This window comes from Phoca vitulina, unplaced genomic scaffold (assembly GCF_004348235.1).
Source record: "Phoca vitulina isolate PV1807 unplaced genomic scaffold, GSC_HSeal_1.0 scaffold44, whole genome shotgun sequence".
NCBI lineage: Eukaryota > Metazoa > Chordata > Mammalia > Carnivora > Phocidae > Phoca > Phoca vitulina.
In genome coordinates, this window is record NW_022589747.1 from 14,488,159 (window position 1) to 14,508,162 (window position 20,004).

General features: G+C 41.2%; 1 protein-coding gene across 1 annotated transcript in view; it reads left to right on the forward strand.

The window, feature by feature from the left end:
- AMPH (amphiphysin) overlaps nucleotides 1-20,004 on the forward strand; it is a 271,638-nt gene that overhangs the window by 219,829 nt on the left and 31,805 nt on the right. The window contains exons 15-17 of the mRNA XM_032430566.1: nucleotides 617-649; nucleotides 12,045-12,101; nucleotides 16,789-16,914. Coding sequence (XP_032286457.1) covers nucleotides 617-649; nucleotides 12,045-12,101; nucleotides 16,789-16,914 — 216 coding nt within the window. The remainder of the gene's footprint in view (nucleotides 1-616; nucleotides 650-12,044; nucleotides 12,102-16,788; nucleotides 16,915-20,004) is intronic.

Here is a 20,004-nt window from a genome sequence, read left to right on the forward strand (position 1 = left end):
AAATTTGTGCAAACCAAACACAAATAGGTTGACAAAAAAAAATTACAAAACAGGATCTTTGTATTGGGAACTAATGAGTCTATTTTACCATCCCATTTATTGTGTTTATTCTACTTTCATTTTTACTGTTCAAATACTAAAAATACATAGAACAGACTAATTTACTCTTCCTAAAGTGATTTTATAGAAGTAAGAGCACATGAAATGTTTCTACCCAGGCCCCCTGAAACTATAGACTCTCCTAATTGCTGTTCATCCAAATGATGTATTAGAGAAATACTGAAAATGCTTCTAGATACTATCAGTAGCCTAAAAAGGGAGCTATTAACCCCTTGTGGCTTTTCTCTGGAATCATCTTCGCATTATTGAGAAAGTGGGCTTTGGTTAACGCTGAGCCACATGCCAGTAAAAATTATTATTTGTAAAAATAATCTTTGTCAGCCTATTTAAAATAATACAGTGGCCTTTTTCATTTCCTAAACACTTTCATGCACAGCAACCTTTTGTATTATTTTAAAACATGTGGTGGTCTTCACTTTCCAACTTGTCTGATGGACATTTACTGATCCCACAAAAATGATAAAACATAATGTACTTTGATTCCCTTTCTGTTTAGGCTTCTGGTGGTACATTTAATGGATTCACCCAGGTAAGAGATCGATTCACTGGCACATTCTACCTGCTGAGAATGATGCAAATTGTTAAAATATGGACCTCAACGTCACTGGAATAGCATAATGTTGAAGCGTGTCAGTGCAAAACTTGACCCTACGACTTTCAAGTTCAGTAATGGAAGCAGTAATAGTGGCAACGTTGTAGGGTGTTTTGAAGAGTCAATGAGACATGCACGCAGAGCACTTTGCCCAGTAGCCCGGCACCTACTAAGGGCTTCCCGGCTGCACTAGCTATTAATATTGTTAGCCCTGCTGTGGAATTATGCTGATTCCTCTACTGGAAATGAGAAGTTCTCCTGATCTGAGAGATCCACTAGATTCAGCTGTTAGAAAAGAGGAGATAGGATTGCCTTGAACCAATGGGATGGATCTTTAGAAAATAGAAATGGTTTTTAGGAGCTTCCTTATGGAGATTCATATAAGAGCCCTACTACATAGAACCTTCTCTCTTCAGTCATTCTTTAGGAAGGAGCTATTTGAGGATCAGAAACGGTAGATTGGCTCTGATCAATAAGGCAGAATTTCCCTTGGGTGTTGGTGGAAGAGGAGCTACAAGGTGGACTGTCCCATCATTCTGTATGACCCAATAGATGGACAGTTGTAACCCACGTAAGGACAGGCCATGCCACTCTCAAGCCCGTGGAGTAAGTTCTGAAAACCTCTTCAAGGGAGACTTCAAACAGAGGCTTGTCTGTGCTGAATGCTTTGTCTCAGAATATTAGAGATGAACAATTTCTAATTTTAACATTTAGAATTTCTCTGTTTAAAAGTTTGACTACTTTCCCCCATGTTACCTGTAAAATGATAAAGTCCGCCCACACCCGCATCCAAATACAGGTACACACAAACATGGAGGGAGAAGATAATGCATCTCTTCAGTCTGCATAAAACTCTTTTGAAAGGTCATGTCATAAGAATACTCATTACTCATTTTTTTAAATGTGTATGTTTATCGGTTATAAATGCACATCATGTAAAGAGTAACAAAATTGTATTAGAGCGTTTTATATAAAAAGTTCAGACCGTCATACACCTCCTCCATTTCCTGTTTCTTAGAGGTAAATACTTTTACTCCTTTTCCATATTGTCTGATCTCAGTCACGTGTGTGCATGACTTGCTTATAATGCTACTTCTTGGTCTCTAAAGCATTATCTATCGACTCATCTCTCTGGAGGGTGCAGACTTAATGTGCCCTCAGACGCCTCCCCCGACCCCAGCTCGCCCTCCCTCTCTTTCCTGCCATTCCTCTTCTATAGTCCCAGATAGGCATCCATCCAATCTGTGGTAATACTACAATGATATCAGTACTATCGGCACCCCCACCATGAAGTTTACCTTTAGTTTTATGCCGACTTTCTGTTCTCTTTTGAGGAAATAATCGCAGGGTCTTGTTTGCTTGTTGGTTCGTTTGCTTAGTGTTTTAGGGACTTATCGCTAATTCAGTCCCATACTCTGTAGTTAGTTATATAAATCTCCCCTCGTTTTGTTGGAAAATATTAAGCATTCGGTCAGTTTCATCTTCCTGAAGAATTTGCTTGTCTCTCCTGGACTGCTCTGTCTGAACTGGGCTCTCTCTGGCGACACCTGCTGTCACAGCTGTTCCCACAGGCCTGTCCTAGGCATTGTCTTCACCTCTCCCTTTTTTTTTTTTTTTTTTTTAAGATTTTTTATTTATTTATTTGACAGAGAGAGACACAGCGAGAGAGGGAACACAAGCAGGGGGAGTGGGAGAGGGAGAAGCAGGCTTCCCGTGGAGCAGGGAGCCCGATGTGGGGCTCGATCCCAGGACCCTGGGATCATGACCTGAGCCGAAGGCAGACGCTTAACAACTGAGCCATCCAGGTGCCCCGCCTTCACCTCTCTTCTTATGTCAATCCATTCTTTTCTGGACACAAATCTTCCTCATTTGTGGCTTAATTCCACATATTAAAACACATCTTCATCCATAAATTAAAGCATATTCTCTAAAGGCTTCCTAAGAAAAGTATGCATGAAAAGTATATATTTGTGACCTTGTACATCTGAAAATGTCTTTATACACATAATGATCTGTTAGATTGGATATCATATTAGAAAATAATTTTTCTGGGTGCCTGGGTGGCTCAGTTGGTTAAGCGACTGCCTTCAGCTCAGGTCATGATCCTGGAGTCCCGGGATCGAGTCCTGCATCGGGCTCCCTGCTCAGCAGGGAGTCTGCTTCTCCCTCTGACCCTCCTCCCTCTCATGCTCTCTCTCTCTCTCAATAAATAAATAAAAATCTTTAAAAAAAAATAATTTTTCCCTTAGAATTTTGAAGCCATTGCTCCATCCATTTCTACCTCCTAATGTTGCCACTGAGAGACTATTGTTTTGATTCTTTTTAAAAAATTAATCTTAGTTTTAATAAAATTAAGATATCATGAAAACTCCATGCTAATTTTTAGAATAAACAATTTTCCAACAGAAATATTCCACAAACAATAACTTTTACTTCATTTGACTCTTATAGCAGGATCATAGAGTCTTTTTTCCAAAAATAGATTTTGAATTAATATTTGAGCCTTTTGTTGTTTTTTTTCCAAAGGCCTTTCTTAATCTTGAATATAATTATTTAAATAGTATTCTCTGGGTGTCTGCGTGGCACACTCGGTTAAGCATCTGAGTCTTGGTTTCTGCTCAGGTCGTGATCTCTGGGTCATGAGATCCAGCCCTTCGTCAGGCTCTGCACTCAGCACAGTGTCTGCTTAGGGTTTCTCTCTCCTCCTCTGCTACTCCCCCCTACCCCTTGCACTCACACTCTCTCAAATAAATAAATTAATTTAAAAATAAATATAAATAAAATAAATAGTATTCTCATTCCAAGTATCTGTTATGTCATTATCCTTGTTGGTTCTTCTTTTCATTTGTTAGCTGGTCTTTAATTGGGCATAACCATTAATTTTCAATGGCTTTGTGTAATACTATAATGGTTCTCCAACATCACTTAGATCTACTACTAGAAATTCTGTATCTTATATCAAAATTTTAATTTCAATTTGCAGGCAATTTGTATTTGTATAGAGACTGAAGTATTAAAAATTATTGGGAAATGATAGGTATTAGCCTTTTCTTAAGTTTTTATTTTAATTCCAATATAATAAACCTACAATCTTATGTTAGTTTCAGGTAAATGGATAAAGAAGAGGTGATATATATACAATGGAATATTACTCATTGTTTTCCTTGCTTTTTCCTTTTCTCGGTCATCTTTCTCTGCTTACCAGCTTTTTCAACAGATTTTTCACTACTATTTTTTTTTAATTTCCAAGAGCTGTTTTTGTTTACTGAATATTTGTTTTTTAATAGCATCCTCTTCTTACGTCATGAATACACTTCCATTATATCTCTGGAAGTATTAATCATGGTCATTGGGGTGCCTGGGTAGCTCAGTTGGTGAAGCATCTGCCTTCAGCTCAGATCATGATGCCGGGGTCCAGGGATCTAGCCCTGAGTCAGGATCCCTGCTCAGCAGGGGAGTCTGCTTCTCCCTCTCCCTTTGCCCCTCTCCCCTGCTCGTGCTCTTTCTCTCTCTCACACACACTCTTTGTCTCTCTCTCAAATAAAATCTTTGAAAAAAAAAAAATCATGGCCATTTGTGAAGGTCTTTGTCCACCTGGAAAGTCTTTGTTTCTTCTACTTCCTTTTTTTTTTTTTAACTATTCAGCTTTTCCCTTTAATATTTGAGACTTTCCCTAAATGCCTGGTGATCCTGGCTGTCTACTCATGTTTATGTCCACTTAAAAGCTGATGGGAGGAGGGGGGAAAGATGGCGGAGGAGTAGGGGACCCTATTTCAACTGGTCCCCGGAATTGAGCTGGATATCTACCAGACCACTCTGAGCACCCATGAAACCAGCCTGAGATGTAAGAAGATCTGGATCTCTACAAACAGAATATCGCAGGCAGTTGGTTTTGAGGTATGAGCAGATATCGGAGGATAAACGGCAGCGGGAGGGAGCCTGGACGTGGGGATCCTACACCGCCGGTGAGTGACAGCCTCGCGAGCTGCGGACGGGCACAGACTCGCAGACCTGTAGCATCGGGAAAGAACTTTAGGGCAGCCCCCGGGGTGGAGGACCAGACCGGCGGGGTCACGTGCACGCGAACTGCAGCCTCTGAGACGGAAACCCGGAGCGGCTGAGTCGCTCGCAGGTGAACTGGGAGCGGCTGGTGGTTTTAGAAGCACAAAGGGCAGAGACGTGCCCCGACCTGGAGGCAGGACTGGGAGTGCTGCAGAGGGGCGCACAACCCAGGACGCTGCAGTTTATAGCAGCACAGACAGAAACGGAGACGGTGTGGCCTGGAGAGCTCACTGAAGAACAGACTGAGGTCTCTCTGCTCTGAGGCAGAGAGTTGGAAACGGTCTCTTCTGCTCTGACTTGCGGAAGAGACGTGGAAAGCTGCCAGGGAAAGGCGCCAGAGAACAAAAGCCCCAAAGACTGATTCCCACTGAGCCCATCCCCCGCCACAGGGGCGCAGGGCAACTCCGCCCCAACAGGGTTGCCTGAGTAACAGCGCAGCAGGCCCCTCCCGCAGAAGACAGGCTGGGAAAACAAGAGGCCAGCAACCCTAAGGTCCCAAGAAAACAGGTGCATCTTGCTTGGGTTCTGGTCAATAATTTGGACTCTCTACATTCCCTCAAACACCCATCAACAGAATGACTAGGAGGAGGAGCCCCCAAAACAGAAAAGGCTCAGAGATTATGACTTATGCTGCAGATTTACAAATGGATGCAGATATAACCAAGATGTCAGAGATGGAATTCAGGCTAGCAATTGTGAAGACAATGGCTAGAATGGAGAAATCAATTAATGGCAACATAGAGTCTCTAAGGGCAGAAATGAAAGCTGAATTGGCAGAACTTAAAAATGCTATCAATGAGATCCAATCCAATCTAGATAATCTAACAGCTAGGGTAACTAAGACAGAAGAGAGAATAAGCGACCTGGAAGACAATATAATAGATAAAAAGGGAAAAGAGGAGGCCAGGGAAAAACAACTCAGAATCCATGAAAATAAAATCAGAGAAATAGGTGATACCATGAGGCGTTCCAATGTCAGAATCATTGGAATCCTGGAGGGAGTGGAGAGAGAGAGAGGACTAGAAGATGTATTTGAGCAAATTGTAGCTGAGAACTTCCCTAATCTGGGGAAAGAAACAAACATTCGAGTCCTAGAGGCAGAGAGGACCCCTCCTAAGATCAAGGAAAACAGGCCAACACCCCGGCATGTAATAGTAAAACTTGCAAATCTTAGAACCAAGGAAACCATCTTAAGGGCAGTTAGGGGGAAGAGATTCCTTACATACAGAGGGAGGAACGTCAGAATAACGTCAGACCTATCCACAGAGACCTGGCAAGCCAGAAAGGCCTGGCAAGACATATTCAGGGTACTAAATGAGAAGAACATGCAGCCAAGAATACTTTATCCGGCAAGGCTTTCATTTAGAATGGATGGAGAGATGCAGAGCTTCCACGACCGGCAGAAGCTGAAAGAATATGTGACCACTAAGCCGGCCCTGCAAGAAATATTCGGGGGGGTTCTATAAAAGGAGAAACACCCCAAGAGTGATCTACAACAGAAATTTACAGGGACAATCTATAAAAACAACGTCTTCACAGGCAACATGATGACAATTAATTCATATCTTTCAATAATCACTCTCAACGTGAATGGCCTAAACGCTCCCATAAAACGGCACAGGGTTGCAGATTGGATAAAAAGACAGGACCCATCCATATGCTGTCTACAAGAGACTCATTTTGAACCTAAAGATAGATCCAGACTGAAAGTGAAGGGATGGAGATCCATCTTCCATGCCAGCGGACCTCAAAAGAAAGCTGGGGTAGCAATTCTTATATCAGAAAAATTAGATTTTAAACTCAAGTCTGTAATAACAGACACAGAAGGACACTATATCGTTCTTAAAGGGTCTATCCAACAAGAAGATCTAACAATTGTAAATATCTATGCCCGCAACATGGGAGCAGCCATCTACATAAGCCAACTGTTAACCAAAATAAAGAGTCATATTGATAACAATACGTTAATTGTAGGAGACCTCAATACTCCACTCTCAGCAATGGACAGATCATCTAAGCAGAAAATCAACAAGGAAACAAGAGCTTTGAATGATACATTGGACCAGATGGACCTCATAGATATTTACAGAACGTTCCACCCTAAAACAGAATACTCATTTTTCTCGAGCGCACATGGAACTTTCTCCAGAATAGACCACACACTGGGTCACAAATCAGGTCTCAACCGATACCAAAAGATTGAGATTATTCCCTGCATATTCTCAGACCACAATGCTCTAAAACTGGAACTCAATCACAAGAAAAAATGTGGCAGAAATTCAAACACTTGGAAGCTAAAGACCACTCTGCTCAAGAATGTTTGGGTCAACCAAGAAATCAAAGAAGAACTTAAACAATTCATGGAAATCAATGAGAATGAAAACACATCGGTCCAAAACCTATGGGATACTACAAAGGCGTTCCTAAGGGGGAAATACATAGCCATCCAAGCCTCACTCAAAAAAAATAGAAAAATCCCGAATTCACCAACTAACTCTCCACCTTAAAGAACTAGAGAAAAAGCAATAAACAATGCCTAAGCCATGCATTAGAAGAGAAATAATTAAAATTAGAGCAGATATCAATGAATTAGAAACCAGAAACACAGTAGATCAGATCAATGAAACTAGAAGTTGGTTCTTTGAAAGAATTAATAAGATTGATAAACCACTGGCCAGACTTATCCAAAAGAAAAGAGAAAGGACCCAAAATAATAAAATTATGAATGAAAGGGGAGAGATCACGACTAACACCAATGAAATAGAAATAATTATTAGAAATTATTATCAACAACTATATGCCAATAAACTGAGCAATCTGGATGAAATGGAGGCCTTCCTGGAAACCTATAAGCTGCCAAGACTGAAACAGGAAGAAATTGACAACCTGAATAGGCCAATATAACGAGATTGAAGCAGTGATCAAAAACCTCCCAAAAAACAAGAGTCCAGGGCCTGATGGATTCCCTGGGGAGTTCTACCAAACATTCAAAGAAGAAATAATACCTATTCTCCTGAAGCTGTTTCAAAAAATAGAAACAGAAGGAAAACTTCCAAACTCATTCTATGAGGACAGCATTACCTTAATCCCCAAACCAGGCAAAGACCCCATCAAAAAGGAGAATTTCAGACCGATATCCCTGATGAATATGGATTCCAAAATCCTCAACAAAATCCTAGTTAATAGGATCCAACAATACATTAAAAGGATCATCCACTACGACCAAGTGGGATTTATCCCCGGGTTGCAAGGGTGGTTCAACATTCGCAAATCAATCAATGTGATAGAACACATTAATAAGAGGAGGGAGAAGAACCATATGGTCCTCTCAATTGATGCAGAAAATGCATTTGGCAAAATACAACATCCTTTCCTGATTAAAACTCTTCAGAGTATAGGGATAGAGGGAACATTCCTCAAGTTCATAAAATCCATCTATGAAAAACCCACAGCGAATATCATCCTCAATGGGGTAAAGCTGAAAGCCTTTCCCTTAAGATGAGGAACACGTCAAGGATGCCCACTCTTGCCACTATTGTTCAACCTAGTACTAGAAGTCCTAGCAACAGCAATCAGACAACAAAAAGAAATAAAAGGTGTTCAAATTGGCAAAGAAGAAGTCAGACTCTCTCTTTTCACAGACGACATGATACTTTATGTGGAAAACCCCAAAGACTCCACCCCCAAATTACTAGAACTCATACAGCAATTCAGTACTGTGGCAGGATACAAAATCAATGCACAGAAATCAGTTGCTTTCTTATACACTAACAACGCAACTGTAGAAAGAGAAATTAGAGAAACGATTCCATTTACAATAGCACCAGAAACCGTAAGATACCTCGGAATAAACCTAACCAAAGAGGTAAAGGATCTATATTCTAGGAACTACAGAACACTCATGAAAGAAATTGAAGAAGACACAAAAAGATGGAAAAACATTCCATGCTCATGGATCGGAAGAAGAAACATTGTTAAAATGTCTATGCTACCCAGAGCAATCTATACCTTCAGTGCCATCCCGATCAAAATTCCAATGACATTTTTCAAAGTGCTGGAACAAACAATCCTAAAATTTGTATGGAACCAGAAAAGACCCCGAATCGCCAAGGAGATGTTGAAAAAGAAAACCAAAGCTAGGGGCATCACGTTGCCCAATTTCAAGCTATATTACAAAGCTGTGATCACCAAGACAGCATGGTACTGGCACAAAAACAGACATATAGACCAATGGAACAGAATAGAGAACCCATTATGGACCCTCAACTCTATGGTCAAATAATCTTTGACAAAGCAGGAAAAAACATGCAATGGAAAAAAGACAGTCTCTTCAATAAATGGTGCTGGGAAAATTGGACAGCCACATGCAGAAGAATGAAACTCGACCATTCTCTAACACCATTCACAAAGATAAACTCAAAGTGGATGAAAGACCTCAATGTGAGACAGGAGTCCATCAAAATCCTAGAGGAGAACATAGGCAGTAACCTCTTTGACATCGCCCACAGCAACCTCTTTCATGATACGTCTCCAAAGGCTAGTGAAACAAAAGCAAAAATGAACTTTTGAGACTTCATCAAGATAAAAAGCTTCTCCACAGCAAAGGAAACAGTCAAGAAAACAAAGAGGCAACCCACAGAATGGGAGAAGATATTTGCAAATGACACTACAGATAAAGGGCCGGTATCCAAGATCTATAAAGAACTTCTCAAACTCAACACCCAAAAAACAAATAAGTCAAAAAGTGGGCAGAAGAGATGAACAGACACTTCTCTGAAGAAGACATAAAGATGGCTAACAGACACATGAAAAAATGTTAATCATCATTAGCCATCAGGGAAATCCAAATCAAAACCACGCTGAGATACCACCTTACACCAGTTAGAATGGCAAAAATGGACAGGGAAAGAACAAATGTTGGAGAGTTTGGGAGAAAGGGGAACCCTCTTACACTGTTGGTAGGAATGCAAGTTGATACAGCCACTTTGGAAAACAGTGTGGAGGTGCCTCAAAAATTTAAAAATAGAGCTACCCTATGACCCAGCAATTGCACTCCTGGGTATTTACCCCAAAGACACAGATGTAGTGAAAAGAAGGGCCATATGCACCCCAATGTTCACAGCAGCAATGTCCGTAATAGCCAAACTGTGGAAAGAGCCGAGATGCCCTTCAACAGATGAATGGATAAAGAAGATGTGGTCCATATATACAATGGAATATTACTCAGCCATCAGAAAAGATGAATACCCAACTTTTGCATCAACATGGATGGGACTGGAGGAGGTTATGCTAAGTGAAATAGGTCAAGCAGAGAAAGTCAATTATCATATGGTTTCACTTATTTGTGGAACATAAGGAATAACATGGAGGACGTTAGGAGAAGGAAGGGGAAAATGGGCGGGGGGCATTGGAGGGAGAGATGAACCATGAGAGACTATGGACCTGAGAAACAAACAGGGTTTTAGAGGGGAGGGGGAGGGGGGATTGGTTAGCCCGGTGATGGGTATTAAGGAGGACACGTACTGCATGGAGGACTGGGTGTTTACGAAAACAATGGATCGTGGATCACTACATCAAAAACTAATGATGTATTGTATGGTGATTAACATAACATAATAAAATTTAAAAAAAAAAGCTGATGGGAAACTTGTATAGGTAGGTAGAGCTCATTGACTATAGGTATTGTTCTGGAATTTTCTGGTTCATTTTTCCTATTGAGGAGCCCCTGATGTGAAATTCTATAGGCATTTTTCTTGTGCTGGTTAAATTTCTAGTTCTTCTGGTCTCCTATCTCGTGGGTACAATGGGAAGTGGATGGCAAAGAAGTTGGGGGTTGGAGGGGAGGGGCCCCGGGCTCTCAGTATTTATTATGTAAATGCTCACTTAAGCCTGCTACTTTCCTAATATACCTCTGTGTTCCCCAGTCCAGAGGCCCTCTGTTTTAGCCTCTGTGGAAGTAATGTCAAGTCTTGTGCTGTGATGAAGGGATATAGCTTGGTTTTCGGATACATGAAAGAATCTTGAGGTCCATTTACTTTTCCAAAGACTGCCAGCCAATTCCCCCTCTTTAGCACCACCCAGCTTCCATTTCCCTTGGTCCCCATGTTTCTAATTCTTGATCCTTTGGGAGTTCTGAGTAATACACTGGGTTGTGTTTTTGGCATTTCTTACATCACCTTAGGATACAGATTTTTGGGGGGTCCACCAAGTTACTTCTTCTTTTGTCTGCTTTTCAGTTTCAAAAATGTTATTGCTCTGATCTTTCTTCTCATTCTTTTTATGCTCATGGATTTATGCCTTTTTAAATTTGCTTTATGAAATTCCCTTTATTGTTTAGTTTGGATTCTGGAGGTAACAGAGATAATTGCCTCAATACAACATCTTTAACCAACTGTCATTGCCTCATCTTTTCTGTTGGGGAGCCCTGATATCAAATTCTGTGGGTACTTTTTTTTTTTTGTCTTCAACTGGTCAGATTAACCAGGAAAGACTCTTCTGGTCTTCTCTCTGGTGGGTATAAGCCTGGCTACTAGCATAACGAGAGATGAATATTGTCTTCGAGATCACTGTTCCCTTAGATTTATTCCAGCTTGATTTTTTTTTTTTTTAGGCCATTGAATACATGGTATAACATTTTTAAGTTATGGCTCATCATTAACCCATATAGAAGTCACAGCTAGGTGATAGAGTAAGATTGAATTTCTAACATTTAAAAAGTGTGAATTTGTAGTTTAGAGCCACTAAATTCCAATTCAGTGTAGATGTCCAGAAGAGAAGCTGCAGAACAAAAATGACCCTTTTTTTAAAATGACTTACTGTACTATTGTGTGGTATCATGCTAGCCCACAGTTATGTTTAGAACATCTACTGTTAAAGTTACTTTTGTATTATCTGCTTTTTTTTTTTTAAAGATTTTATTTATTTATTTGAGACAGAGAGAATGAGAGAGAGAGAGAGCACATGAGAGGGGGGGAGGGGCAGAGGGAGAAGCAGACCCCCTGCCGAGCAGGGAGCCCGATGCGGGACTCGATCCCGGGACTCCAGGATCATGACCTGAGCCGAAGGCAGTCGCTTAACCAACTGAGCCACCCAGGCGCCCTTGTATTATCTGCTTTTCTGATTTAAAATAAAAGGAGACTTTTTAAAAACTTTATAATATATTTATACAATTGACAGAAGCTAATTGAAATGGTATCTTTGTTGTTCTTTTTAGCAAATTAACCTGGAACCTTCATAATTTTTCATTTTCTGTTTTCTCCCCAATTTTCAGCCCCAGGACACTTCATTATTCACAATGCAGACAGACCAGAGCATGATCTGTAACTTGGTAAGTTGACTTTGGTGTGTGTTTTGGGGGCATTGTTAGTTACTGCTGAACATTCTAGGGTTGATCATTCTAGATTATCGAGAGCTTGGATATCCAGAATGTGGTTTCTGCACCCCTTTCTTTTCTAGAAAAGAGGAAGGAAAACTTCTGAAAAATCTCGCTGTGACTTTGATTTTGGTTGCTTCTATTTATAAAGGCACAGTGATCCCAGCAAAAAACAAAAGTCTCCTAGTTCTGGGCTTCAGTGGAGCCCCATAAATCCATCAACGGTATGGATGTTTCCGCCTGAGTGCAACTTACTCCACAGGATTGGAAATGAAATCGCCTCAAGAATTCATGCTTCAGGATAGATCCCTTGCTTCTCCAGCCTGAAGCTACCTCATTTCTCATCTCCTCCCTCCATTGTGTGAATTGTAGAAAGAAGTCACCCGTAATAGAGATGTGATTCCCCTGTTGCTGCCAAAGGACATGAGGACAAAGCTTAGCTTTAGCTAGGGAATGAGTAGGAGCCGACAGAATTACTCTTAATGTCAGAGGAGATTCTGACACGATCATTGTTGCAGTTATCATGGGAAACCTTTGCTGCGGCAGCTTACTAGGGAAGTTGAAGGAAGAGGCCTTGAGTGATGTCACTTGTGAGCTTGGTGGCCGTAGGCTACACGGGATGGGGCGTTCACGAGTGTTATTTGTAGTCATTGGCTTTCCCCTAGGAATGGGATATAATTATTCCAGCTCCTGGCTTTCACATTGGAAGCTTAGAATTAGATTTCAGTAGAAGAAATTTTTCTTTTTAGATGATTTCACTTCTAAGTAAGGAATTCTGTTCTGGGAAGTTTGTCTTAAAGGTTACTTTGATAATTTCTCAAAGGCCAGTACGTCTGTAATACCTTGTTGATCGATTATCATACTTTGGCCTTTTGGGCAACCAGGTGAGAAGTGGAGTCTATGTGGCCTGCAAGTAAAGATTTAAATATTTAAAGTACAAATTATGTTGGTGTTGATAATGGAGCCAGAGAGACTTATGTGTCATGTTTCATTGGTGATTTTCAGCCTGGGTGGTGGAGTAAGGGTTATACCAACACTGGAGGATGCGATTTTTAATTATCAGTTGTGAATGGGTCAAGAGAAAAATGGAGAAATGCTGGTATAAAAAGAAAGGCAGTGGATCATAATTAAACTCACACCTATTTCTTTGATGCAAAAATCCAGGCATAGAATCCAGTGGTTTTTAAGTTTCTTAAACCATCTTCCTACTGCCCACAGCTTCTTGTGGGAACTTCCATTGGCTGCCCTTCCCTTCTGTGGATATGTGTTCTCTGAAGCAGACATTTTGCACCTTCTTTCTATTGTGGAACTTGGCTTTGTCATGCCCAGCATTGCAGATGCTGCTAATATTAGCTAAGCCATTCGAGGAACTAGGAAATCATAGCGAAACCACGTCTCCCTGTGTTATGATTCTATAGGATCATCCCAGGAGCAGGACAGTTTCCCAACATTTGGTTCACTGACTGAGCAAGGTGAAGGCTGAAGTTGGTAGTTGACTGCACATCTCCTCGGTCTACATTTTTATGGCTCCACCAGACATCCCTTGAGTATAAGTTTAAACTCTGCAAACCTTGTTCAGGGCTCAGTTACCTCGATGGCCCTTTGCAGTTCTCACTAAATTAGCTCTCCCAAGTTTGGAAAAGCAGGACTCTAAGGCAAGTGCCATCCTGGAATGTGATTAGACTCTTACGCCCACTCCCAACCTATGTCCTTCATGGGCAATGACCTGCTTTCCATCTTATGACAGAGGATACTGGAAAATGTGCAGTGAGGCTCCACTTCTCATATTGTTCTAAAGGAGGAATTCCATTTGTATCTCAGAGTTAAACCATTGTGACATCCCGCTGCCTCCAATAAATTTAGAGTATACTTTTCCTTTGTGTGATGATCACCACCCCAGCAAACAATAGGAAATGATTACCAGCACTCCCAAATGGGGATGGCATGCCATCAACCCATTTGCAAGGTCTCTTCAGAGAGGCATCTTGTAGAAAAAATGTGGGTAGAAGCAGGGCATAGTTCTTTTTTTTTTTGAATTTTTTTTATTATTATGTTATGTTAATCACCATACATTACATCATTAGTTTTTGATGTAGTGTTCCATGATTCATTGTTTGCGTATAACACCTAGTGCCCCCTGCAGAATGTGCCCTCTTTAATACCCATCACCAGGCTAACCCATCCTCCCACCCCCCCCTCCCCTCTAGAACCCTCAGTTTGTTTTTCAGAGTCCATTGTCTCTCGTGGTTCATCTCGCCCTCTGATTTCCCCCCCTTCATTCTTCCCCTCCTGCTATCTTCTTTTTTTTTTTAACATATACTGTATTATTTGTTTCAGAGGTATAATTCTGACAGGACTATCTTAGATTTTTCCATGAGATGTGGTTCACGATTTACCTTTGCTTTTTTTCTATCTTGACAATATATTTACAATTTTACATTATCTTAGAAGGAATCGAAGGGTGACTTCTATTTCTAATTTGGAGTAGTTGATTTTATGTGCAATCATGCTATCATGTTTCATCCTTACTCATAATTGAGTGAGTTATATTTGTCCCCCTAGAATTTAAGTTGTTTAATTGCATAGCTATATGGTAATATCTAGTGTGATATGCTAATATAGGGGAAATGTGGTGACTTGTGGGGACATAACCAATCCTACGTTCTCTTCTGTTATGCTTCTGTTGCATTTGATTTCAGCAAGCAAATGCAATTCAGCTCCTATGCAAAATCACTTACTTATTGTTGCCTTACATAAAACTTGAAAATTTCTCTGGACTTCCAGGAAACCCAGGCTCTGATACAGATATTTTTTCATTTTAAGTTATGTTTTTTTTTTTATGTCCAGTGATGTATTTATTTGACTCCGATTTTGAAACTTCTCTTGGCTCCTTATCTGGCTTTAGGCTTTCTCCTTAGACACTCAGCCCACAGGGGGACAGCCCTCTGCATATGGATTTCTTGGTGCTTTGTCAAATTACCCTTCCTATCCTTGTTGTGTAGGTCATTTGATACCATCCTCTCATAGCAAATCACCTTGACTTCCAAACTGTAAGGTCATATCCTGAGAGCTTACGGTATCTCTTTGCTGCTCTCGAAACCGTGTTCCATTACGAAGATAATTCTTGTTGAACAATAAAAGTGAAATCTTTTCCCATAAAAATTCCTGAAAGTATATTAGAGCGAATTTTATCTCATTCTTTCTTAAAAATTGTGTCAGATCACCCCTTAAAGGTTATAAAAGCCCATAAAAATATCACATCTCTGCACACTTACCTACCAGAGTGTCCTTTCTTTTTTTATTATGCTCTTGTAAAGGGAAGGGCGGTGTGGGATCAAGGCACGAATCACAGTGGGGGGTTTGGTGGGGGGGACAAGAGAAACAGTTTGTGTATTTATCCAACACTAAGCTATTTGTTACTCATTTCCTGTAATCTCAGTTGAACTTCCCCATCCCTTCTCTATGGAACTTGCCATGTGCACCAAGCTCTGTGAGCAGGTATGAGAGAGAACTGGAGGAGGGCTCTTCGTTGCTTCTGCCGAGAGAGCCTGACAGAAGTGAACTGATTTCCCAATCACAGTAGTTACTGGAGACTTCTTACTCCTCTAGGAAAACGTTTCTCAACTTTCTTACAGTTTGAATGTCCTGATGGGAAAGAACCTTAATGTGCCTTCTCATGGCCATCCATTTAGTGAAGTAATGCTGCTAAATAAACGTGCTTACGTTAGTCAAAACTGAAAAAGAGGAAACATTTTCAGTAGCTGTGGTGATGACTGTGTTGGCTATGGTGGGTTTAATGGCCTGTTGTGACTTAACAGCGCTAATTTTAAAACGAACAAAGTCCACAGCTAGGAGAGTCTGGAGGTTGATTCAGCATATACTTGAAGGATGTCTGTGAGTAAAGGTCACAGTGGGATGGAAAGACGTCACTCTTGTCCACACAATTAGAAGTGCCTAATTGGTACCAGAGAGAATACGACCCTGTGGTTCTTTACAGAATTAGGAAAAGAAATGGATTGCTAAGAATTTGTTGGGGGCAGGGGAGAAATGGAATAAGAAACTGAACAGGAAAGTATCTGTGCTTGTGGTGGCTACTTGCCACGTCCCAGCCAGAGCAGCGGCAACAATGGCTTTGTAACGACCTACTCATGCAGATGAACGCATTTTGATCTGAATATTGGGATGACCCCTCAATTTTGGGTGCAGTGCATATCAACAGACCTGGGAGGTCCCCAAACCACGTGCCTCTGGGCTCTTCCTCCTTTCAACTGGCGGAGGTGGGGAGCTCCTAGGATCTCCTCTCTCTCTACCAAATAGCAGAGAGTGCCACTTTAGGATCTCTGATAGATGTCATCAAGTTGCAAGTAAGTACAATGAGTAACCAAAATGGTAAGTCTTTGTCTAACTTCAAGGGAAACGACAGTGCTTGGTGATGCGAAAGAGAGGCTTAACAAGAGTCCATTTCTAGACTTTTCAGTGAAGGGCTCATGATGCCAAATGTGGGGCTTTTTTCCAGCACAGATTTAACGAAGCTAGTTGCATATAGGATGATGAAGAAAGTCTTAATTGCCCAGTATTCTGTGATGTTATCTGCTCACGTGTTGAATCTTTTTCCTCTAACGCTCAAAACAAACAATCAAAGGCTGAATCTGAACAGGCTCCACCCACAGAGCTGAAAGCAGAGGAGCCCCCTGTCGCTGCCGCACCTGCCGTTGGGCTGGACTCTGGACTGGACACCCAGGCTGAGGAGCCAGTGGAGGGGGCAGTGGTGAGCGCCACCCCCCTCTCACCCTCCCCTGCTTCCCCTGCCACAGCCCTGCTCATCTCATGGTCTCATTTCTCCCTTCTCATCCATGTTCCACTTGGGCCAAATCACCTCCTCGTCTGCCATGGCTCCCCAGATTCAAATAGTCCTTGTGCCTTTGACAGTGAAACTTCATTCTCTTTTATGTTTTTAAGAGGAAGATATCCAGAGACCTGATCTTACGAACTAGAGAGAAATGTCACATAGCCACAGGCTTGGTTCTCAAAAAAGGATGCCTTCATTCTCTTCTGAGATGCTCTGATTCATGGTAGATAGTTGTGGAACTCACAAATAACCAGCCTTGTCAGTGCTGTGCTTTACCTGTGATGGATAGAGATGTGCCTCCAGTGAGGGACCAAACTGCAGGGGCTGAACAGAAGGATCATAACTTTGTTACTTGTGTCTACATATTGATTTCTTTTTTTTTTTTTTTTTTTTTAAAGATTTTATTTATTTATTTGAGAGAGAGAGAATGAGAGAGACAGCACATGAGAGGGGGGAGGGTCAGAGGGAGAAGCAGACTCCCTGCCGAGCAGGGAGCCCGATGCGGGACTCGATCCCGGGACTCCAGGATCATGACCTGAGCCGAAGGCAGTCGCTTAACCAACTGAGCCACCCAGGCGCCCTACATATTGATTTCTTATAATACTAGTTTTGTAGGTTGGTTAAGTCCTGACAAGGGATTAAAATCCCATATTAAAAATCCTTGAATCTATAAAGGTTCCTATGTGTTGTATAACCATTTCTTCAATATCATGTCTGATATTGGCTCTTACAAAAAGAGGGACCTTGAGGATGTAGAGGGTGGGAACCCTTTGTCTGCTTGGAAACCTGCTCTTACCCTGTTCCATACAGCCGTATACCACACCACATCACACACAAACTGGGATGAGCTCTGTGTGCACCATGTTGAATTGGATAGTGTAACACTCAGGAAAATGTAGGATAATACTAAGGAAACTTTGATTCAAAATACTCATGGAGAGGGGCACCTGGGTGGGCGTCGGACTCTTGATCTCAGCTCACGTCTTGATCTCAGAGTCGTGAGTTCAAGCCCCACGTTGGGCTCCACACTGGGCATGGAGCCTACTTAAAAAAAAATAACTCAGAGAGAGTGAAAGATAGTTTGTTGACAAAATATAGTTAAAATATTTCCCAAGAATCTCAATCAGGTTACCATTTCCTACAGCCTTTATAGAATCTGTACAGAGATGAAAACCAGTCTCCCTCTCCCCCAAAATAACATTGACTAGATTAGGTAACTAGAGAAATATAAGTTATATTTTGCTGTTATTTGTTGTTGTTATTTCACTGGGAAGAGGGTAGGTCATCTGTCAAATCTATAGTTTATTAATAGAGTAGAAAAATAAATAGTAGGGCAAGATAGTGATGGGAAATACAGATTAAGAATAACTCAAGGAAAATGATCATGTTTTCCATTTAAAGATACAGAGATAAAGATACCAAGTCCTGTAGGGAAAATAAGAAATGTGTTCTTCTAGTTTAAGTCCCTCTTGGAAGTGCTGCTTGCACAGACTGTAGATTGGGGAGTGCTGAGGCTCCAGGCTCCAGCGTCCACTTTTTCTCCCAGATTCACTAGTGATCTCTATACCTCAGTGCAGAGGGGGCCCTTTCATTTGGTGTCCGATTGTGATCTGTCCTCCAACTTAGCTTTAAGATTATTTAATAACAAAGGAAGGGAAAGATACTGTTGATTTTGTTTTACTACTGTTATAATTTTAAAAAGAGATGTGATTTTTCAAAGAATATGGATGATACCAAGGAGTTAGAAAGATATTGATGAGGTTCAGATGTTGATTTAGAAATTGCTTCGCTTCCAAAAAGTTCTTACCAGTTTCTTACCAGTTTCTATTTTGAAAAGTAGCACAGACTTCCACCTCACCAGTGCTTTTAAACCACATTGGTTCCATGGCCCAGACTACTCAGTGTAAGGCTTAATGCCAAAACACCCATGGTTTTGAGCAAAGCTGTTTGATGTTGTGCAGTAGCTAGGAAGTGTGAAATAGACAAGCTCACATGTTAAATATGGGCTGGAATGTTGATTGTCCATGATCACCTCTCCAAGGGTCCTGGCTTCGTACTTTTGTGCACCTACCCTTATTTTAACAAACATATAGAAGTAGGTTTTTGTTTTTTCAGACTCCAAATTCATTGGTTTTCCAGTGAACAATATAAATAGCTACCAGTCATTAAGTAGCTACTATATCGTAGCTATACATTTGTTGTATAACCAACCTTTTGTTGTATAACCACCCTTTTAACCAAGGGTGATTTTAAAAATATTTAACAAAGTGTACAGTACAGAGGTACCTGGGTGGCTCAGTTGGTTAAGCGTCTGCCTTCGGCTCAGGTCATGATCCCGGGGTCCTGGGATCAAGTTCCGCGTCAGGCTCCCTGCCTGCCGTTCCCCCTGCTTGTGCTCTTTCTCTGCCAAATAAATAAATAAAATCTTTAAAACAAAAACAAAACAAAGTGTACAGTACAACCATCAACCATCACTAAAACCAGCTTCCCTAATGTTGGGTAAGGAGATATTTGACAGCATTCTTCATTCTGAAAATACTTGTCTCCTAAAGCTTAACTTTAGAGAATCAACTGGATTCCTTGTGAAATGTAAGGCAATTTGGAGAGTCTTGTGAAAGATTCAGGCACCTGCTGAGACCCAGAGGCTATGTAAGAACAGTAGGTACAACCCACCTGTGAGCCACCGTCTCTGAGAAGAAAAAGCTAGAGTAGTTCACTTCTCCATCTTCATATAGTCTGAACAATAATAGTACAAGATACCAGAGGGCAGCTTACCTCAGTTTGCCTAATGCTCATTCAAGGTGCTACTGTCTGTGTGTTTTACTTATTTTTTTTAAAGATTTTTTTTTCATTTGAGAGAGAGAAAGCAAGCATGACCGAGGGTATGAGAGGGGCAGAGGGAGAGGGAGAAGCAGGCTCCCCGCTGAGCAGGGAGCCGGATGAGGGACTTGATCTCAGGATCCTGGGATCATGACCTGAGTCGAAGTCAGACACTTAACAGACCGAGCC